Source organism: Diadema antillarum, unplaced genomic scaffold (assembly GCF_040938485.1).
Source record: "Diadema antillarum isolate AM-2024a unplaced genomic scaffold, OU_Dant_1.0 seq00000854_RagTag, whole genome shotgun sequence".
Taxonomy (NCBI): domain Eukaryota; kingdom Metazoa; phylum Echinodermata; class Echinoidea; order Diadematoida; family Diadematidae; genus Diadema; species Diadema antillarum.
The window spans coordinates 1,006,684-1,025,299 of NW_027271725.1; the positions used below are offsets into that span (position 1 = coordinate 1,006,684).

Here is an 18,616-nt window from a genome sequence, read left to right on the forward strand (position 1 = left end):
CTTTCATTGATCTCTCCCCCCCCCCCCCCCCCCAAATATCAATAGAATATGTCTACACTGTACCTTGTGGTCTTCTTGTCCATTGCTTGGTTTGGTTTGGTTTTTCTTCCTTGCACAATCGTAAAGCATCATTTGTGCGTGAAATCCACGGGATGGCGATTAGGGCCTGAAGGCCTGGGGAGGTTTAGACATGCATGGTTTCTCAGTTTGACGTGATGCTTGCTTGCTTCAAGTCAAAATGGACCAAATTACATACACGGGGCAATGTGTGAAAATGGTTGCTATCTGTGCAAATCTGGTTGTGTGACGAACATAAGGTCAGTCACATGTTTCACTTTGTGTACTGTGTACATTGCATAAATTGTGGGATGACATTTTTTGTCTTCATAAATTTGGTTGTGAACAAATGGTTTTGTAAGCTTTGATTTCAGGATTGTATACTGCCTGATGTTGGAAGCTTTGAGAATGTCTAGTGATTTATCAAGTTAGCCTGTACTTTTGCCTCTGAGATTGTTTGGTAGAGCTTTCATACCAGGGAGTTGAAAACTCAGTGCACACATGGATATATGCATTGGTGCTAACCAAAAGTGGAATGTTTGCACCACCGCAGTCAAATATTTTTGACATTTATCAATGGTAGAATGGGAACGAAAAATATTTGTTAGCTTCCTGCAATATGCAAGTCTGTATCTAACACTGATTTCCTTGTTCAGTGCAATAGCTGAGACCTTTGGAGTGTCTGTCCATGGAAGTTACTCACAGTTTGGTTCTGTTGCAACTTGCCATAATCTTTATGATATCTCTAGTCTTCATGTCTTTGTGTGAGTTAAAAGATGATCAAACTTTCACCACTGCAAACTTGCATAAAAATCTCATCTTTATGGTATTAATGGTGTACCAATCATGACACAATGATCATGGTAAAGCGCGCTGGTCTAGCATTTTGATTACTCTTTGTGCATCCTCTATAAATATGAGTCACAATGTGTGAGATGGGTTTCAATTTTTTATGTAAGTTTCTGTCACTAGAATGGCTCATGAATTATTCCATTTTAGATCCAGCTGTGGGTAGAAGTGTTACAGCCACTGAATATTTCATTCAGTCCTTATATTTCCAGATTTTTGACGGACTGCCCGGCGTATCCTCGAAAGGCTTTTTTTTTTTCCTTTCGTCCGCCTGTCGCATGGATGGCTGAAATAAGAGACGGGGTAGTGTTGGCCAGAGAAGCAGCCTGTGGGATTCAGAATTACCATAACCCATTGTGTGATCTTGATTCACTCTGCATTCTCTAAGGGAAGGAATTGACTCATTTTCTGTCTCTTTCTCTGCCTCATTTTGTGCACGTCATTGTTTCTCTCTCTCTCCCACCCTCCTTCCCAGAATGACAGTGAGTGCATCACTCCAATGTCTTCATCACAGACTGATGCACTGCTCTCCAAATAGCTTTTGACCATGTAATCGAGACATTTCTTTTTTCTCCCCTCAGCGACGGAAGTGTGTCGTTTCCATGACTACTTGCCCGTTTGCCCGATTGTCTTTTTTTCGGGGGGGGGGGGGTTTGAAATGATGCTAATTAACGTTGTTGGGCCGAGTGCGGTAGAGGCTTCTCAAGAGGTTTTATTATGTGGTTTCCAAATGGCTTGATCAACGTCAGAAACCTACGCTGGTGCTTACGTCTTTATTGGTCTTCACCTCTGCCCTGTTGCTCTATGGATTTCAGCGAGCGGCCATATCATCAAATTTAGACTCTCGAGAGTACCATTAGTGCTGAACATGATGCATTAGCAGTCTACAGCTTTTCCTCTTCTTTTTTTTTTTTCATATAAAAGGCTATTAGCAAAATTTTGACCATTTCATAGAAATGGAATAGTGATGTGAGAACTGGATTCACTTCAATGCATGAGAGCAAAATCTCTTGTAGTGCAATGGCTTTGCTTTTTATCAATGAGAGATATTAGTCTTTCCTTCAGCACTTTCAGGAGTCAAACTGCTACATATCTTGGCCACATTTTCCACTGACTCCTCAGGATATGTCAAGTTCATTCCTGTGAAAGAGATGACACTTGAGCCATAGTCACACTGGCAAAAGATTCGAAAGTCTTCACGATCTTTGGTTATCTGTTCACACTAGCCGCCAAACTTCTCAATCTTTGGGTCACTAGTGCATGTGCACAAGGAAGAAGAAAAGGTGTGCGGTCTGATGGCTAGTGATTGTGACGTAACAATAAACACCTGTACATTACAATGGCTGTGCGCTTCGTGAAGTTTCAGTTTCTAGAGTTCACACTGGCAAAAGAATGAGAAGTTTGGCGGGGATGGGAGAAATATCCCTAGTTTGAGTGGGAAATTTTGTGAGAGGTTTCATGAGAAGTTTTGCATGAAGTTTCGCGGGAAGTTTGCTGTCACACTGGCAAAACTTTGAGATCTTAAACTTCTTGATCTTTCGCCAGTGTGACCGTGGTTAATGTCAACTATAAACAACTTTCCCAAACACAGCTAATGGATACCTTTCCTTCAACATCTCAGGTCAGTTCTGCTCATATGCAGTTAGTTAATGTCTGTCTCTCTGCCCTACAGGTGGTGGCTACATTTGTACCCCTTGATTTCCTGCTTATAATTTCTGAAAATGGCATTCCATATCAGAATGCCACATTTTGTGGTGATTGAATCGTGCTAGATAAAAGTTTTTGTTTGATCTGTGCACACGTATTGAATGGTCAAAGAGTCATCCAGAAGCAGTATGGGGAAAGTGTTTTAATTCTTTCGGTAATCGCCAAGTGTGGCCGTAAACTGAGTGTTAAGCATGTTTAGTCCTTAAAGGTTGTTGATAGCATCAATATACGCTATTTCAATATGTGTTTTGTAGCATTTAATGTTACTCTGAACATCAGAAGGTATCGATGCAAGTGATGTAAATTTTGCTGCCCAGTTTCTGTAGATGGTGTGTACCTGTGACAGACATATCTTTCATCAAGTATAATGTAGTACACATTGATGTAAAATTAAAAGAACAAACTGAACTATTAGAAATTAGAATGCAAATGCAGTGGACAAAATATTTTTTGTGTTTTGTTGCTGCCTTCAGCTGACAAAACTGTGTTAAAAAAACCCCCCCAAAACAATAGTCTCAAACGAAACTATCCTTTTGACTGAAATTGGCAACTGATAGAGTAAAGTGGACAAATAATAACAACATTAGCATTTCCAAATATCAATTTTTGTTATGTGTTTGGCTTTTAGTTTTTTTTTTTGTACAACTCATTTGAACATCCATTTGCAAAGAGAGAAAGAAGTACAGGATATTTCTTAAAAGAGAAGGTGTTTGGGAAAAAGGGGAGGGGGTGGGAATATGAAAAAATGGAGTACTGTATCTATTAAATGAGTGGTGTGATTGGCCAGGTTGTGGCAGGGATTCCTCGGAGGCCTTGCAAACTGTGTGTTGATTGGCTGGGTGGGATCTGATGTAAATCAGACTGATTACCATTGACGGAGATGAGTGAAGCTAAGCTCAATTGACAAATCAGCTGGCATGCTGTGTAACATGCTTCTAACTGAAGCCACACCATTGGGATGCCCTAAAAGGAGGGGGGGGGAAGAGAGATTCAGAGAGAGAGAAAGAGAGGGAGAGGGAGAGAGAATATGAGCTGGCATGTGAAGCGTATCACTGGCTGCTCTGTGTTAGTTTGCATGTGTGCTCTCTCGCTCAGGAACGTGATTTAAGCCCTCCGTGTCTTGCGCACTGTTTAGTGACGCCGATGGACTTGTCTCTCTATCATGGTGCAAGAATGGCTGCTGTGACTCTCTCTCATGCGTTCTTCCCTCCTCATTGTACCAATCACCAGTCATTTGTGACACGATCATTGTAGCGCATGCATGGCATGCGCAAGAGAGAGACAGAGAGAGAGAGCCTCGTCGCGCCAAAGTGTGGACAGTTTTATCGTTAGCTTCAAAGATGGAACATCCTCCTGTATCGAGTCGTCGTGTGATGTTCAGTGCATCGAAGATTCAAATGGAGCTGAGCTGTACTTCCTACTGATAATGAGCACTTGTCACACATGTTGCAAACCCTTTTTTTTTTCACGTTATCTCTGCAACTTCCAGGCACGGGTTGTTAGAGGACTGTAGGTGCATAGCATTTGGCTTTGTCAAAACCTGTAGTGTGTGTCCTTGCACCTGGATGTGGTGTGTCTGGGGTGACTAAATTATCCAGGAAGACGCTGTTTTGTGTGATTACCCACCTGATAAACATTTAACTGAGCAGAAAATGTGTGTTCGATCTGGACGGCTTTGCAAAGTGACAGTTTAATTTTTAGTTGGATTCTGATCTCCGGCAATATCAAAACGTCCCCTGTATTATAGTGAGGTGGCATCTGTGACTGACTTGTTCATAAGGGGGAAAAAAGGAAATTGCACTTTTGCTCCCGCCTCATTCATTTGTGGCCAACTCTTGGAGACAGTATGCCTTCAAAGGCAAAGACTGGTCGTATCATGAACGCCTTTTTCAAAAAAATGCCGTTTGGCAACCGTGTCAGTACAGCTCTGGTGAGTGATATGACTGAGGTAAGATGCTAGTCCATGTTATCACCGACATACATGAAAACATTCTGTATCCTGGTGAAATACTGCATAAAATGTTGATTGCAGGTGTTGGGGACATTAGAGAAAGTGACAACAAGGGGATCTGAAGTACTGGAAAGGGAAGACGAGATGGAGACTACACCATCTACCTCAGTGAGATTTCGTGAAGCTGAAGTGAAGCTGTTTTAACATTTCAGACAATGAAGTCAGTTTTTATTATTGCCTTTGGCTGTCATCTATTACCGCGACTTGAGACTAAAGCCTTAATCTCAAGACGCATTAATATCAGTGTTTGTAATGTAGGACATGCCGACCAAGAAATGTGAGCATCTGTGGTGTGGTGTTGAACCTTCCTCAAAGCAGTTGTGGTTGTTGCAGAAGAGGGGTTGTTTGTGCTGTAATGAGCAGAAATTGTAGTGGAGTGAAGCTAGAACATCATAGTTCCCATCAAGATTAAATTTTGGTGTTTTCCACATATACCCATATAGCTCTGATTTTCAAAGATGTGATTTTAAAATTGTGTATCCATGGGTCACTTAGTGTAGCCGTGACCCAACTAACATACCAAATTTGGCTGTAGGAATCAGGTGATAAACCACAGCCAAAGGTGTGTTTGTATGCAACCCAATCCTGTTGTGTTTGATGTTTTGACATGCTTCATATTACTCTTCTCTCAGTCTTTCAAAAATTCAAATCAAGAAAATGCAAACAAACCAATCTTAACATGTCTGAATATCTCTTAGCTGGGGGGTAATCTAACTATGGACTTTTTGTGTGTCACCAAGAAGTCACCAAGAATGTTAGTAGGTATCATTGTGTTGCATTATTTTGATTTTTTGCAAAACATTTAAACTATCTTAAATCTAAATTGTTTAAATGCATTCACAGATTTTGTCTTGGTTATACAAATGTAGTTTCAATCAGAATTTCGGATGACAGTCAGTTAATGATAAATACTGTACGACTGCTTGCATCTGCCATAATTTTCAGAGATATATGAGTGGTAAAGACAAGTAAAGAAGAATGTTTGAAATATGGTGTTCTTTGTTCTGTCACTTTCCTTTCTCAGATGACCCTAGTCAGTGCTGAGAGACTGTGCCGTTATCTGCCACCTACCTCGTTACCAAAAGACCTCGGTGGCACTGCGGAGGTAAGGCACCTAGACTGGCTGAACTCATGTTTGGACCAGAACAGTGACAAGAACCGCAACTCGCGAGATCTGAGCGACGCCCTTGTGGACACGCCAGAGGCACAGGAGGCCAACCAGAAGGCCGTTGAACTCTATGTCCCTCCCGAGCGGTTCGGCACGCCGGTAGACAGCATAGAAGGATTTGTAGTGGATATACACAATACGGGTAGCACGGAGAGCCTGCGGTCGTCGAGCCAAAGCGAAACACACCCAGACATGGTCCATGGGAGTATAGAGGACATGAAGACGAATGGTAGCAGTAGTGACAGTGCCAACGGTACGGGTAATGGTAAATTAATCACAGACTCCAGGGCTAACGGCCCAATGTCCAGGAAGGGCCGTGGGTTTAGTGACATGGAGGAAGAGGAGGAGAAAGGACAAAAGGATGCTGAAGAGAAGCACGAAACAGAGATCGTCCACGAGAAAGGGAACAGCGCCGACGCCGACAGTGACGGCATCCCGGAGGGACCCCCACCGAAGCCACCCCGCCCCAGACCCAACGACTCGCCGCCCCCTGTGCCCAACCGGCAAGATATGACAATGATCAGCCCCGAGTCGGTCCACCAGCCCACGGACAGTGGAATGGACATTGAGACGCTGGTCTCCTACATCCTGACCATGCGGCAGAGTGGTATCTACAAGGAGTACGCAGCCATCCGGGCAGAGCCTCCAGCAGGCACATTCCATGCCTCAAAGTAAGTATCAGGGTCTGGGATGATGAGACTACCTCCTCATTGACTATACAAAAAAGGTGTCATTATGTTGCAAATGCACATTTCAGCTTGTGAATTGCTAGGATTGCAGATTTCTCTCTCTGCCAGTGACACATGCAGACTCTCTGATGATAATCTGTAAGGTGTCTTCCCGGAGACGGGGAAATTAGTCATGCAGGTGGTGCATCCCTTCACCACTGATGATGCATCAAGTTTGGAGTCAGAGGCGGGAAATCTCTCTCGGTTCTGAGATTTCTACGACTGAAAATCGCTTGGCAGTATCTCATCAGGCAGCTCCTTCCGTCCCCCCCCCCTTCCCCTTTTTTCTCTCTAAGCTCAAATTGTAATTAATTTTCCGTAATGGCAGTAAACAGAAATATATTTGTTAGATGCATCAGCTCTTTTACTCTAAAGGTTTCTTGCTTGTTAGGAGTGCAACCGTGCAGGGATTATTATTTCAAACATGCCGGCAGCTAAAAATGGTGTCAATGACCTTGTGATCCTGTCCTACGTTATTTCAAAAGGAGCTCTCCGTGACAGGATGCAGCAAGCATCCAAATCTTCTCCCATCCATCGTGTGCTCTGCATCATGTGAGAAATGGTATCAGGCTTTTTTCAGGGGGGATAAAGACACACGGGTAGGAAGATGGGATTTCAGTGAGACTACCATTCATGAGGATCGATCCCTGGCTTCCTGCCCAAAGAGAAATAGTGACAGAAAATTGGGTACAAATTAAAGGGAAGCATAATCTTCATATCCCTGCAAAACTGTCAATTTTGCTCTAAAATGCACACAAATGCATAAGAAATGTGTGAAATAATGCTGTAATAACTTGATTTCTGGTTGGTAACAATGAAAATGTGAAATATTAGCCAGAAAGCATCATAGGAAGTACTACACGTATGGTGCCAGCATTTGCAAGTAGAAAAGTGGTAGCATATACATATGCAAAACACAAAAGAAGAAAATAGCAACCTATTGCTTGGATGAGTGGTGGAAATCACTCGTTCCAACAAGCCTTATAGTTATCTGAAGCGGTCTGTTTTATGTATTGAGCTTAGTAGTATTCAAGGAGATTGAATAATGACAACAGTATTTAAAATAATGTATAAAAATCTAAGTATCTGAATGGAAGTCATATTCATGAGAAGTGTGCAAACACAAAATTTTGTTGAATTTATCGCTTAGTAAACTCTATCAAAGTGTGGGTTATCAGTTTTGTATTTGCTGTGCCACATGGAGGATTGATTTAGCTATTCAGTTATGAATAGAACAGATTTACAACAAGAGCTCAGTGCCATTTCAGAAATAGAGTGAAGATTAAATGATTTGTATCAACATCATCTGCACTTTAATGCATGCAGCAGCATCAAATATTGTAGTGACAGGGTGGACAAATTTGTAAGAGACTTATAGAGCATGAGTATAGTGCAACATCATTTCCATCGCTTTTAGATTTATTGCAGAGGAAAATGGTGACTAGAATTCATCCAAGGTTTAAAGGGATAGTATGTTATTGGTGGAGATGTTGATTAGGCTTTTAACTTTTTGCGAGATACCAAGAAACTACTGTAGAGGGAGACAAATTGAAGAAACTCACACCTGAAACTTCACCCCTCTGAATAATATCTTTCTTTCATACCAAGAAAATACTTGTGAAATAACACTGAGCTTACCGTTCTAGAGGAATTCAACGTTTATTTGATGAAAATTGCTTTTGAAATGGCTGAGACATCCAAAAACAAAGTAAAACAAAGCAATCCTAATAAAAGGTTGGTCCCACCTTTTATTAGGATTGCTCTGTTTTGGATATCTCATCCATTTCAAAACCAATTTTCATCAAATAAATGTTGAATCCTTCTTGGAATTAAATCCTTTTTCATATTTAATGAGAGGTTTCTCATTATCTCGCCAAAAAATGTTAGAAATCTAAAATTAGGTCTCGATCAAAACTATACGATCCCTTTAAAAAAAAACAGTTGTGAGGTCAGCTGAGACAGGCACAATGAGGAACTGGTATATTGAGTCATATCACTTTTATCAGTTAATCTTCAATACTCGGTGTGTGAAGCAATTTAGCTTATGGCGCAGCAGGGTAGGGATGTTGATTCGACAATCAAATTGACCAAGTGTTTGGGTCGGATCAGGAAGGATTACTTTGGAAAAGCACACCACAAGTGCCTTGTGACGAATGAACGATGGGTGAGTGTGTGTGTGTGTTTGGGGGGGGGGTGGAGGGGTTGGCAGACTGGGATGTGTATTAGGAGGAAAGGGGGAATCCAGCAAACTTTTGAACTCCTTCAGCAGCAGAGTAAGTCTGACTCACCTGATCTGTTGTGGTCACGTCCCCTGCTCTCTTTTGCTTCCCCCGCTCTACCCGTCCCTACTGATCGTTGCCTTCAGCTGCACCTTCCTAACTCTCATGGAGAATGATGGATGGAACAATGGGTTGTCAACCCATTCTGACCACCTTTCCTGTTTTCTTCTTGTGCAAGATTCATCGATGGCTTCCAAGTCCCAGAATTACCCCTTTGCTGAGGCTGTGTGGCCCACAAAACTGTATGTCAGAGTGTAGCACTCTCGATCAATTTCTGGCTAAAATGTCACTAGTTCAAAGACTGTAGAAAGATTCTTCAAATTTTGTACATTTTTTTTTTTCAAAACACTTCTTCCTACTGATGGAATTAAAGGTTTAGCTGAATGTAGAAAGTTTGTGAGATGCTTTATTTTTAGGTACTTTATTTTCAGGTGAGGCAGACATACTTAGTGTTTATGACACATTTATAAGTGATGAGACATACAAATGTAGCCTAATGTAGTTGTGAATTGTCAATCTCTTGGTAAAGGGTTCTCCTAGCGCAACAAGAAAGCCCAGGCAATTTCTTTTTTAACTTTTGAGGAGGTTGTGGTATTTGGGGGGAAAAGAGTATGGAAAATATGCTTGTTTTTGGTATTGCTGTAGATTGTGCTGTAAATGATTGCTGCATAGATTTCCGTGAAGGGTGATAATCATGAATGCAGGCACGCATCTCACTTACAGCAGGTAATACCTATCCCCCCCCCCCCCCCCCCCAAATACGAAGAGCTGGAACAGGTCTCTACCATTTCCAGGCCTGCTGTTATTATTCTAAGAGCTCAAACTGTAAATAACCCTAACCTGGGAAAGGCTGCTAGAGCTCAGTGAGAAATTCTTACTCATAAATGGAAGAGAGCCGTATAAGGTGGCATCTCCCTTTGTTATGTACGAAAATGGGAAAAATATCACAGCTGGCTTGTCTTGGTTTGGTGTGGTTTGTTTTGGTTTGGTTTGTTTATGTCACATAACCAGTCAGGAAAAGTACACTTTTGGGTCGCGGCCAAGGGTGCTGGTGGCTTGTCTACCGTGCTGGTGGTTTGTCTACCTCTGTCGATCTTTGTGTGAAAATAACTCTTCCCTGTGTTGATCATCCTCAAGTTCACTTTAGATGATTTTGTCATTTGTGTGCAACATTCAAGAACTTAGTAGATTTCTCAACACATTATTTATATATCACAGACCTCTCAACCATTCTGAGTTGGGAGGAAAGAATCTGAATTTTGATCATCCCCAGCTGTTGTTTCAATAGGAGTTTCCTATTTTGTTTTTTTGAATAATGTTGCTACACTCTCCTGTGGGAACTGCGCTTTCTTTCTTTACTTTTGAGCCAAGTCATCCCTAGTTTTTAGTCAGAAAGATTTGGAGGTCTGTATATCATTCTTTTCTTAATTTACTGCAAACTGTATGTCATCCAATCCCCCATCTGAAGAGAGAGAGAGAGAAAGAGAAGGAGACAGCAGATATATAGTGTTGAATGGAGCCAAGAAAGCATGTTCAAATGCCTGGTTCAATTTATTTTACATCTCATAAATTGTGCCATCTCGTGATATTGATGTGTGGGTTCTCCATTTCTCTCTCTTTCTACTCGAGCCATGTCCCCAGAACATCTGGAAGTCTCTAAATATCAAAAGCCTGTCATTTCCTGAAAACAAAACACAAAGAATGCTGCACTTCTTCCAGATATGACTGTATCTGTCACATGGGGGATTTGCTCCTTGAGCTTGTCCAGCAGACTGTTACTTCTGTTTTGTTTTCTTTCGTTGTGGAGGATGGGGATCTCTTGTTGAGGAAATAGAGCATTTTTGTTACTATGTTGACAAAACGTTAGAATGGCAGTGGTTGTGTTCAATGCATTAGTGTGGATTTATGAAGAGTGGAAAGGGGGTGGGGGAGAGGGCTTTGTGCATACAGACAGTGGGTGTGTGTGGTGTTTACTCATCCTCATTGGGTGCTATGAAAGTATCTGTGTGATACAGAGAAGGAGGGAGGATGAAGGCATTATGGCACGCTGTCCCCGAAGCAGGAAGATCACAGCTTGCATTCCGCCCAAGCAGCATGTGGCACGGAGGAGGGGATATGAAGTAATCAGTCCGGTGTGTGCCAAGGGTTTAGTCACGGGCAGTGGCACTGACTCAGCCAACACACAGGAGATCACACAAGGGTGTTTCTAGTCTGTTTGTTCTTCTGTGTCTCTTCTTGTTTGTTGTGTGTTGTTTTTAATTTTTCCAGGGAATTACCATTCTTTGCTGGGCCTACGTTGATACGACCAGGTGACTTGGCAGACCTGTCCGAAAAAGTTGTTGATGGAGAGAAGAGAAATGAATTGGTTTGAACAGAAATTGACTGTCATCAAATTCAGGCCATGACTGTGCTGTCGTTAAAGCATGCGACAGGCATGCCATTTTAAATACATGGCATATTAAGTCAATGTAGTCCCATATATAGCCTTACTGGTGGTCTATTTTGTTGAGGAAGAGGATTGATATTGTGGATGGGATACAATTAAATGTATGCGTGCCAGTGTGTGCGTCACATGATCTCTCAGTGGGGTGACTGAAGGGCACAATGCTGTGTTCTCGGACATTCCTTTTTACTTTATGTGCTGATGAATCCATGCCAACTTTTTACTTCTTCTGAAATACAAGATTAGTGGTGGTAGTTTGGCATAGGTCTGTATGATGAAGCAGCATTTTTTTCTTCACTTGAAGGTCATGCTGTGGATGTTCTTCTTTTTTTCTTTTTCAGTTTTTGTGGTCATGAACAGTCTGTTTTCCAGGATTATGAATTGAGTGAGGAAAAGTATTGTTTGATACACACAAGGAAAAAAAAATTTCACCAATAAAAATTCCAACAATTGATAATTGAATGAAGCTATGAAGTTAATTGTGCTTCTGTTGGTTATAAAGCATTATGTTTGTAACAACCAAGCCAGTTTAAAATCTTCAGACTCCTCGTCTGCTCCATACATGAAAGTTGGTATGTATTTTGGAGGGTTATAGAACTCCCACAAAAATTTATTGATTCCTTTTCTTGATCAATGGGGCATTGGAATGCGAGTGGGTACAATTTTGTTGTTATTTTAAGTTTAGATGTAGATATTAATTTTATATGATTTCATTATCATTGTTTCTTTGAAGGGTGATCATATGTAATTGATCTCTTACATTGTTGATGGTCATACAAATGTGTTTTAGTATATTCACTTTTTTCTGGGTAGTAAAAGAATAAGATGTTGTTGTTGGACATAATATTTGGATACTTTATATTGGTTCATATGCTATTAAAGAATGTGACAGCAATGCTTTCAACACTGCTATCAGATATGAAAAAAGTTCTAGTAATACTGCTTTGGCCCAAACTGTCATGTCTATTATATGATAATTCTATGATTGGTGATACACGGACTATAAATAGTAAAACAGGATATTTAGGACCCTGCAGTGAGCCGTGTTGACCCCCCTTCCAAATATTTTAGTCAGTGTGTGGAAGTGGCACATGTGTGTCATTTTGGACATTTCACAGAGTAGCCATGCATCATTATTGTCAATATAAATTGTTCTACAGTTACACAAGTTTACAACAGGGAGAGCAGGCAGCATTGAAGAGTACAAAACATAGCGTACCATGTATTCAGGTAGAAACCCAGTGCAGAGTGCAATAACATGATCTTGGAAGAGAGAATATTTTTTCTGACACCAGCGGTTGTGTCATACCCTTGTGGATGCATTACTGTCTTGCACCCACATGCACCTGTTAGAGTAGTGATAGGAGGCATCGATGACATTATATTTGTGAAGTTAGATAATCAATTTATTATTCTCCCCCCCCCCCCATTGTAAAAAGGGGGCATTCTTCTCTACATTTACTATAGGACTCATGAAACATTCGTCACGATCAATCGGGGGGGGGGGGGGGGGGGGGAATATATATATATGTGTATATGGAGGGGGAGGGGGATTACCATTAAGTGGCTTACCTCTCCCTTTAACAAAGACAAAAGTTTAATGTAGATAGTTGGGATAATTTGATGCAATAATAACCAGCGTCTTAGGAGTGAGGTAATCTTGATGATAACATTATTTAATGTAGCGATTGACTCATATCCACTAATCATACTCAACTGTTATTTCAAGTATTCTATGCCTTGAGAAGAGAACTCAGTGGTTATTGTATGATAACTGCTTGAATCAATGCTCAAACCTTATTATCAGAAAGAAAAATAAAAAACCTATCTTGAATTCCCCACCCTTCATATTTTTGTAGGTTTTTTTTTGTGTGTGTATCTTACACAAATGACTACAATGGTGATCAGCTTTATGAAATGATTCCCATCCTGGTGAGGGAGTGGTATATTTTCTGGATTGGAAGATAATGCACAAGTAATTTAATGGGGCTTTCCACTTTAATTGCATAGTGGGTACAGTAACGACAGCGGCTGCGCTGAGTGGTTTTTGTTGAAGGGGCCAATGACCGCCGAATGCTTTGTGACAGAAAAAAAGGGAGTAAGATAATTGCATAGCACAGATGTGAGATGTCTAATTATAGCTCGCTGTTGGCAGAATGATCCCTCAGCTCCAGCTCTTTTTCCTACCAGTCTCTGTTTTTTTTTTTCTTCCCCACAATGTGGTTTCATGGTATGTTGCTTTTATGAGCTAAATGCACAGGTGGTGGGCTTCAAAAGTCTGTCAAAACAATCTTTCTTCTCAAAGCCACTGCTGCTGCTCAAAATTTCATGCAGTTTTTGTTTTTCATTTAATTATTTTTGTTGACAGTCAACAATGAATGTGCTCTTGAATTTCCTTTACAGTACATTCCTCCATCTGTGGTGTGCCTTGTCAATTTCAGATTCTGAATAGACAATGCATGCACACCTGTTTTGCACAATGCTATGTCATCCAATTTGACAGGTGGTAGAAATATTTTTGTCAGCATATTTGAAGAACCAAAGTAAACATGATTAAAAAATAATAATTACAATTTCATGGTTACTGTTGAAGTTGTAGATGTGATTGAATTGCAGGTATTCTGTCACAGTGAAATTGTGACATAAGGCGTTTTCACATCAGCCCGATGTTTCGAAATAGCGAGCTATTTTCTGACTTGGGAAATTAAAAAATATCTCGAGCTTGGATTTTTATCGGGCTGATGTGAAAACGCCTATACTGTACATGTGCATGCAGAGTATTGCTGTCCTTAATTTATGGATTATGTTGGCTGCCAATACAATACCTGACTAAATTGAAGATTCCTGTATTAGATTTCAGGTACTTACAATGTTTTGGCCCAACATAACCTCCAAGAACTCAATCAAAAATGATAAGTGGTCAGAAATCTTTGTTCATAGTACAATTCTCTCTTGGTTTTATCTCCCAAAATCGCTCAATTTTTGTGGAGTGCTAACTGTTGCAGTGGCAGCAGCAGGGCTATGAAGTGGTCTCCCTGATTATACCAAATGTGCAGGAGCAATCAATTCTTTCAGAAAAATGCTATTAAAAAACACATTAATTTTACAATGATATGTTCCACCATACATTACCCTTCTACATTTTGCTGTATCAGTCATGTTTTTCAGTTATATTAAAATGCTTTGTCTCTTTTCTTGCACTTTATACTTTCATCCTGAAAGGGCATAGAGATTTCTTTCAGAATGTGATTGAGGCCTTGTGAGAATAGTTTTATCATTATTACTTTCCGGTGGCAGAAATAATTGGTGCAATGTCATGGAGTTCATGTGCAGAGTCAATCTTGAAACAGGGTTAGGGATTCTGAACGTGAAAGGAATGTGAGCTGCAGATTGAATGATGACTCTCACACTGTGTTGTCAGGAAATGTTGTTCACGTCTCGTGGAGCTTGGCAGCGAGTTTGGTGGCTGTGATGTTTTTCCTCCTCACAAATCAGTTGGGTGTGATGCCAGCCACTCTCAATCAGGGCTTGTCGAGGGTCGCCGCGTCTGCCAGTTGCGTTCTCCCGTCCCGATGACGTAGCAGACTCCACGTGTGACAAAAGTCGCTTCCATGTAAGCCTAGACACGCGTGATTAGCACTTGTGGCTGTCTGAGGGGAGCACACGCACGTCAGAACCCCGCTGACAGACGAAAATACGACAGACACCCCTGCTGATTGCAGGAGGGTTTGAGATCAAACCGCAAACTCTCACCGTTAGCGGCGAGAGAGAAGCAAGCAGGCTCGTCGGGATACGGGGTGCCTGTAGGTATTGAAAAGTCCAGCATCCCTGGCAGCCATCACACAGCTCAGCAGGAAGGCAATATCCTCCCTACATTCTCTGAATCTTGATCCTTGCATGGTGTATCAGAGTTGGCAGTTGATGAGTTGTCAAGTGTTCAAATCTTAAATGTAAATGCGCTGTGAAAGGTCTTACAGGGTACCTTTGATTGAACTACTGGTGTAAGGGAGGTTTATGGTAGCATTTTGTTCTCAAAGGACTCTGGTATTAGTGTATGTATGTATGTGTGTGTCTCTTTCTGTCTGTCTGTCTGTCTGTGGTCATTGTGTTGTCATTGATGGTGGCAAGTGGAGATAGTACATGGACAGATCTTGTTGTCTTTTAGCATATGACAGAGATTCTGATTCACACTCTTCACTCCTCTGGAAGCCACCAGACTAGACGTGTATTGATGCTCAACAGCACAGCACATCTCATCTTAGTGCATCTTTCTCATTCAGTTTAATTCTTTTGATGACATCTAGTGTGCTTGTGAAGTGATTTGTTACATCACTGAAGCCTTGGGCAAACTTCTGGGTTGCTTTGGGCAGGATCTAAGTCAGAAATGAAGTAGGCTACCTCAGTTTAGAGTGGTATGTTTTTTAAAACAGCATCTGTTTGCGTCATTCTCAGGTGGTCAAAAAAAAAAGATTGTCTTAAGTTTGTACGTATCTTTTAAAGAAGAAAGTGCGATCTGAAATCTTTCTGGAAATGTGAGGAAAGAGGAGAAGTGAGTAAATGTTGTCATGCACCCAATCAATTCTTACAATGCTGTTCTACTTTTCTTTTCTTTCTTTCTTTTTAATCCAGACATAGACAGAATGTGTACAAGAACCGCTATGCAGATGTCCTGTGCTACGACCATTCCAGAGTCAGACTGCCTCCTCTCAACGGTGACCCATACTCAGATTACCTCAATGCCAACTACATGGACGGCTACAAACAGAAAAATGCCTTCATCGCTGCACAAGGTATTCATTTTGTCAAGAACAGTTCCTCCAGTTTACTATTTACTATCTGTGTTGTATGTGAATGTTTTGTGAAATGAATTGAATTGAAATTGAAATTGAATTTGATATTAGTCCTGTGAAATAAATAGAAATGAAATTGAAATTGAACTGGAACTGCAATTTAGTCCCATGAAGCAGGCAATCCATACATTTTTGCAGACTTTATTTGTGAAAAGATGTCAAAGGTGTCCAAGAGGCACATGAGTGCCTTATGATTGGCAGCCATATGATTTTTCTCCCTAGTTAAACTGTTCCCTGTTACTCTTGGTTCTCCACCATAGGACCGTTACCAAAGACTTTCAGTGACTTCTGGCGAATGGTGTGGGAGGAGCATGTCCTGACAATCGTCATGACAACAAGGACGATGGAGAGGGGGCGGCTCAAGTGCGGCCAGTACTGGCCGCTGGAGACTGGCGTGCCCACGGAGTGCGGTAACATCACAGTGACCTGCATAGACGTGGACCAGAATCGAGACTACACGATGTCCACTTTGAACGTCCACAACAAAGCCGTGAGTCATACTCCCATCCTTCCCGTCTTCCTTCCTCCGTCCTCACCTTGGTGTCATTCCTGTCATTGTTTCATTCATTATCTCATCCTCAAGGCATCAGCTAATGAGCCCACATATATCTCAGCTTTTAATGAGCACATTCTCAGGGGCATGCTGATGTTTGACCAGTCAGAAGAGGAAGATAGGCCCTCCTCCACAGAATCTGATGGCTGAGAACCAAAGAGTCCTTTTGACATTACTTTCGTACTATCTCTGAATCATGACTAAAGTTTACAGTGTGTGAATTCTGCATAGTTGTGGGATTTGATGTCCCATCGATACAATACTGGAGACTGAACACAAAATGTGTGATACCCTTAGCAAAGAGGCTGTTTGAGATCTTTTCCCCCTGCCAGTGTAGCTAAACGTGAGCTTTCAAAAGAAAAACAAAATACTGAACACGTAGATATGCTACAGCCACTTCAAAGCAATGCTCCAGCTGCTCCAAAGCAAAGCAACAAATGTAAGTTTTAGCAGAATGTTGATGTCAGAATATTTCATGACATGAAAGAGATGGAGTAACAGGTTTTTTTTCTCCATTCTGAAGATTTCTTTTTTGCGGTCAATCTGATGACATGAAAGAAGGCTCCTTGTAGTTCTGTGCGATGTCAAGAAAGTAATGACTTCTTAAGTTTTGTAACCCATGTCCTTTCACTGAAGATAATTTAATCTCCTTGGCCATTTACTCACTGCTGTAGACTGGGGAGAATAGGAGAATAGCCCACTTTCAGTTCACCAGTTGGCCGGACTTTGGCACCCCGCGGTCAGCCCTGGCCATGCTCGAGTTCCGCGAGGAGGTGCGGCAGTACCAGATGGCAGCGGTCAAAGAGCTCGGGGACGAGTGGACGGGGCATGAAGGAGGCCCTCCCATCGTCGTACACTGCAGTGCTGGTATAGGCCGAACAGGTGGGTTTGCTGAAGCAGCGAATCCTGTCGCTGTTTAGATGAAGAGATTTTCTGTTTTAAATTTGTGAAAAGTATTGCACAGTGTGTCTTGTCGTTAATATGTAATTATTTAAAATGTGGAAATGTGAGTTTAGTTGTTGTTGTTGTTGTTGTTTTTCAAAGTGGCATACTTTTGCTGTAAAAATATTGCATATGAGTTTTCATTCAGTATAAAGTGAGGGCATGGAATTTTCACTGAATATTTTCTCTGAATTGAAATACATGGAGAGCAATGATGACCAAGAGACTTTTAAAAAAAGAAACACTTTTCAAATATAAACAGGTTTGTGTATTTTGAATAATGTAGTTTAACCTGCTGAAGACTAGTCCCAAGTATACTGGGGCAGATGTCTATGGGAAATGTGTGTTATGGCAAAATCATCTTGTCTTCAATGGATTAAAAGATGTTAAAATAGTTCAGAAGTACATATCCTTATGCCCTTCACTCAGTGTTTTTCACACATGATGAAAGTAGTCTTCAGAGAGAGAATCTGTACCCGTTGAATCTCTCCTTCCAGGTACATTCTGCACCCTGGATATCAGTCTGGCGCGGCTGGAGGACGTGGGAACGGTGGACGTCTGCAACACGGTGCGACTGATGCGTGCCCAGCGGGCCTACAGCATTCAGACCCCAGACCAGTACGAGTTCTGCTACTTTGCCCTCGTCGAGTACGCCCAGCGTTCCAACAAGCTCCACATGCCCATCGACTTCACCGGCTACGAGGACAGCGAGAGTGACAGCGATTAAAGGGAGAGACACTCTGACCTATTGTGAGAATTGAGAGCGAGATTGACAGACCCGTCTCAAGAGGCCAGAACTATTCACTGTAGGGATTCAGTGAGAGTAGGTTGGGAGAGGAGGAGGAGATAAAAGAAACTGAAGGCATTAAGCCATTAACTGCCAGCACTCGAGGACTGTTCACGCGACGGTGTGTGATATGAAAAACTCCAACAAACAAACAAACAAACCAGAAAGAGTGATTGCGCGAGAGCTAGTGGAAAACAGACCCCCCTCCTGCTTTTTTTGCCTCACAGTGAATGGAATGGAAG

The 18,616-nt window shown here is 41.5% G+C and overlaps 1 protein-coding gene across 1 annotated transcript in view; it reads left to right on the forward strand.

The window, feature by feature from the left end:
* LOC139740419 (tyrosine-protein phosphatase non-receptor type 9-like) overlaps window positions 1–18,354 on the forward strand; it is a 112,483-nt gene extending 94,129 nt beyond the window's left edge. The window contains exons 6-10 of the mRNA XM_071651011.1: window positions 5,649–6,463; window positions 15,872–16,032; window positions 16,353–16,582; window positions 17,320–17,527; window positions 18,085–18,354. Of these exons, the coding sequence (XP_071507112.1) occupies window positions 5,649–6,463; window positions 15,872–16,032; window positions 16,353–16,582; window positions 17,320–17,527; window positions 18,085–18,314 (1,644 nt within the window). The 3' untranslated portion in view covers window positions 18,315–18,354. The remainder of the gene's footprint in view (window positions 1–5,648; window positions 6,464–15,871; window positions 16,033–16,352; window positions 16,583–17,319; window positions 17,528–18,084) is intronic.
* The last annotated feature ends 262 nt before the right edge of the window (window positions 18,355–18,616 follow it).